This window comes from Mytilus galloprovincialis, chromosome 14, assembly GCF_965363235.1.
Source record: "Mytilus galloprovincialis chromosome 14, xbMytGall1.hap1.1, whole genome shotgun sequence".
NCBI lineage: Eukaryota > Metazoa > Mollusca > Bivalvia > Mytilida > Mytilidae > Mytilus > Mytilus galloprovincialis.
Window position 1 is genome coordinate 54264233 of NC_134851.1, and position 3943 is coordinate 54268175.

General features: G+C 28.9%; 1 protein-coding gene across 1 annotated transcript; it reads left to right on the plus strand.

The window, feature by feature from the left end:
• The first annotated feature begins 1572 nt into the window (after positions 1 to 1572).
• Positions 1573 to 3279, plus strand: LOC143058926 (uncharacterized). Its single transcript, XM_076232400.1, has 2 exons — positions 1573 to 1949; positions 3086 to 3279. The coding sequence occupies exons 1-2, from the start codon at positions 1649 to 1651 to the stop codon at positions 3091 to 3093; spliced, it is 309 nt and encodes a 102-aa protein (XP_076088515.1). The 5' UTR covers positions 1573 to 1648; the 3' UTR covers positions 3094 to 3279.
• Positions 3280 to 3943: the final 664 nt, after the last annotated feature.

The window sequence follows — 3943 nt, forward strand, 5'->3', positions numbered from 1 at the left end:
CGGACGCATCTGTTAATTGTTAATGCAATCACTCAATAATAATTTGAGTGACAGATTTATTAGAAAACTATTGATTATATTTGATTTTAATTTAGAAATAACTTTAACATTGTTTAACATCATATCTCTTTACATCATATCATTTAAAGGGGCCCTATATATAGTTGTCAAATTCATGTTGACCAATTTTAACATGTTTAATAAAATTCTCATTTCTGATTTATAACAATGTGAAACATACATTCAAACTATTAAAAGTAAAAAATACGTTTCGTGTGTATTTTAGTCAAGATGCCATCTAATTAATTATCAAACTGACCTCTAAAATCATCCGATGACCATATAAGCGAAGCATACATAAATAAAGATATAAATAGATTTAGCAAACTCGTGCTGTAAATTTTTCTTAGTTCTTTTTAATTTCAAATTATAATCGTTTTTACCTCTACATAAGAAAGATTTTTGTGGATCAAATCAGTCAACCAAATGGTTCACCTTTGTTTCACTTTCAATGTTGACATTCTTTCCTTTACATAACTTTATACATAAATTCACGTGTGATCTACTCAGCTAAGGGGTTAAATAGAAGGTCACAGGAATATGGATTCAATGAGGTCGAATTATTCACATGCAAGTGAATAATTCATAGTCAATGGATTTTTTTAGCTTATTTTGACAAAATTAAACCATACTGTCAGCTAAAAGCGAGTTAATATTTCACTGTTTGCGGCGTTTCATTAATAATTGAGCATGAAAAATAATATATCAGATTTTTCAAATATATCGTAGCTAGTGCCTCTTTAAATTAAACACAGCTATAAGAGCAAATGCATATGTTTAATAAACTAAAAAAAAATAATGAAAATAAATTAATTCTAATGAAAGTTGTCTTTTAGTTTTCATAATATTTTGTTTTGATGATGCAGTATTCATAGTATTATTCAACCTACAATGTATATCGTTTCAACAAATTTATTGTTGTTGATATGTCTAATTTTTTTAACGAGCTGGTGATACATGTATGATAAATGTCTTAGTGTTTTATGTTATATTTTGTGTATTATTATTTAAAATTGAGAAAGGAAATCGGGAATGTGTCAAAGCGACAACAACCCGACCATAGAGCAGACAACAGTCGTATTTGACTGCTTGTCTTTTTATTTTTCAGACTTGGCGTTGTCAGTTTATTTTTTATCTATGAGTTTGTCTGTTTCCTCTGGTATCTTACGCCCCTCTTTTGTATCTCGTTTGTAATTAAATAAGACAATAAATTGTGCTGTATTATATCATACATATATTAGATATCGATAATTTACTACATCATATATATATTTGAGTACAAGATGACACTCAAAACAATAACTGATTATAACTGTTCACAATTAATTCCACTTGTTAACTTACACAAAATAAAATGCAGTAGAATGAAAAAAATGAAAAAGTGCACAGAAAATTGTTCTTTTTATAGGTTAATTGTTCTGACTACAATATATGCAATATACGTTTGTGTATTGGTGGGATTTAAACTCCACTTGCACAGACATTAAAGTATCGATCTATTTAAAGATACACAATATTTGTTAAGATAAACGATTGTAAATATGTATTCTAAAATAATAAACGCTCTAATCGTACCAAGGTCAACATAATGGACACTTCTACCGAGTTAAGGGATATATATACAAGGCAGCCTTTAGAAGATTTATTGCAGGATGATAGGGTATTTCATTTGTTGATTGTGTCAACAATAGGTGCATGTTTGATCAACTTGTTCAACATTTATGTGCCATTGATAGTACTAAATTACGCTATCTATGCAATGCTAATTGCATTTGGATATAAAATTGGTTACGCAATATCCCAATGTAAGATCAAACAACACTCTGCTGAAATAGAGGCCAGCTACAGTAAAATAAAGGAAATCCGCCGGTGCTTAGATGAAACGACACGTGAGTAAAACTATCGAATTCATTCGTCATAACAAAATCTGTAACAGATCTCAAGCCTTTAAGAGGCATGATTATCTCATTGTTTTGAGTGTCATCTTATACTATGCTTTTGTGCTGGTTCCAATGGTACAGATGGGAGATGGGTTCTGGTTCAGTGCTAGTAGTATTGTTTACATTGTATTAGAACTCTCATTAAACAATTATAGTATTGCTCAATATTCCCTTCAATTAGTTATTGGTATCTCGCGAGGTATTTTGCAACGATTGTGTTTTAAAATGTCGTGCTTATTCGCACAACAACGTTGTTCTGATAACGTGCTGCTGATAAGAAAGGATGTCTGAAATCCATTCTTTTTTAATTTTCTAGTTCAAGCTGGATAATATTATAAACAAATTACCAATTAATGGTATGATCGTGGGTATATAAACAAGTTTATAAAGTTAAGAAAGAATGATTGAAATAACTACCAATATTTTTCTATTTTTATTTGATGATAGATCAGTGGTGTGAAATATCATTTTGTTTCATACAAATGATGAAAAACTATAAATTAAAAGCAAATATCACATGGATAATCATTGAAAGAAACAAATATTGGATAAGTTGTACTATTGCCTCATCTTGAAAATCTGGTCGTGTTGCGATGTTGGTCTAGTATTTGCGTTTGGTTTTCAGAATGGACTTAGATGATTTAGCTTTTCATGCCATGAAATACATGCATGCCAAAATTGAAGCTGTAGAACTATGTTTTTAATTGTGTGGTAAATGGTTTTGCTTTCATACAACTGAATAAAATACAATGCAAAAAGGTTCAATTCGGTTTCCAATAAAATGCTAATTACTAGAATCTAGACTGTATCCTGAAACTAACAATAGTTTTGTTGTGTGAAAAAATAGTAAAAATGCCAGTAGTGTTTTTCAAAATAAATTGTTTTTCTCATATATTTGTTTGTATATTTATATTATTAATGAATGAATGTTCTTATAATTTATTACGAATAAAGAAAAAAACACTGGAGATGAAACAAAAACAACATTTATCATAGAAATATGTCAATTAACCATGATGTATTTAAGGGTGTACATGTATGTCTATATATACACTATTAATAGTATATTTTTTTTTTCATTTCAGATAACTGATATTCATCTGGTCCCTTGATATCTTTGTGTGCTGAATTTGATTTTAAAAAACTCAAGGACATCATACTTACATCTAACAATGTTTAAATATTTATATATCCATTCCATGCTTAATAATTCGTTACGAAAAAGACTCATATATTTCTAGTTTTTTTTTACGTTTACAGGATAAACATTCAAAAAGGATTGATGTTTTATTTTGAATATTCCGCATCATATTGAAATTTATCATAAATGTAAATGAAGTAAAAAGTAAAATCACAAAAATACTAAACTTAGAGGAAAATCTAGTCGGAAAGTCCATAATTACATGGCAAAATCAAATAACAAAATATATCAAAAACAAAAGGACAAGAACTGTCATTTTCCTGACTTAGTACAGGCATTTTCAAATGTAGATAATGGTGGATTAAACCTGGTTTTATAGCGCTAACCCTCTCACTTAGATTAGAAAAAGAAAATTGATTTTAGTACAACCTTATGTATCTTACTGTATTTAACCACCGAAGTTTAACACATGTAGTCGCTTTAGTGAATTGTTAAATTCAAAATACTTCTTTCAAGTCCTATAATTATATGATAAAAGTCTTAAGCTTTGCGAATTTGAACCGTACTACTCTTTCTTCTGATTTAGTATATTCATTTTAGTTCCCCGTGCATGTGTATTATATATAGTAACTTATGTACTTTTAAATAAAAAAAAATACATTTTTAAGACAGACAGACAAAGAGGTACCATAAATATACTAATATATACCAAAGGTTAGAGTCTGAGCTTGCTTTGCTATATATATAAAGATAATAGTTATCAAAGGTACCAGGGTTATAATTTTATACGCCTGACGCCCGT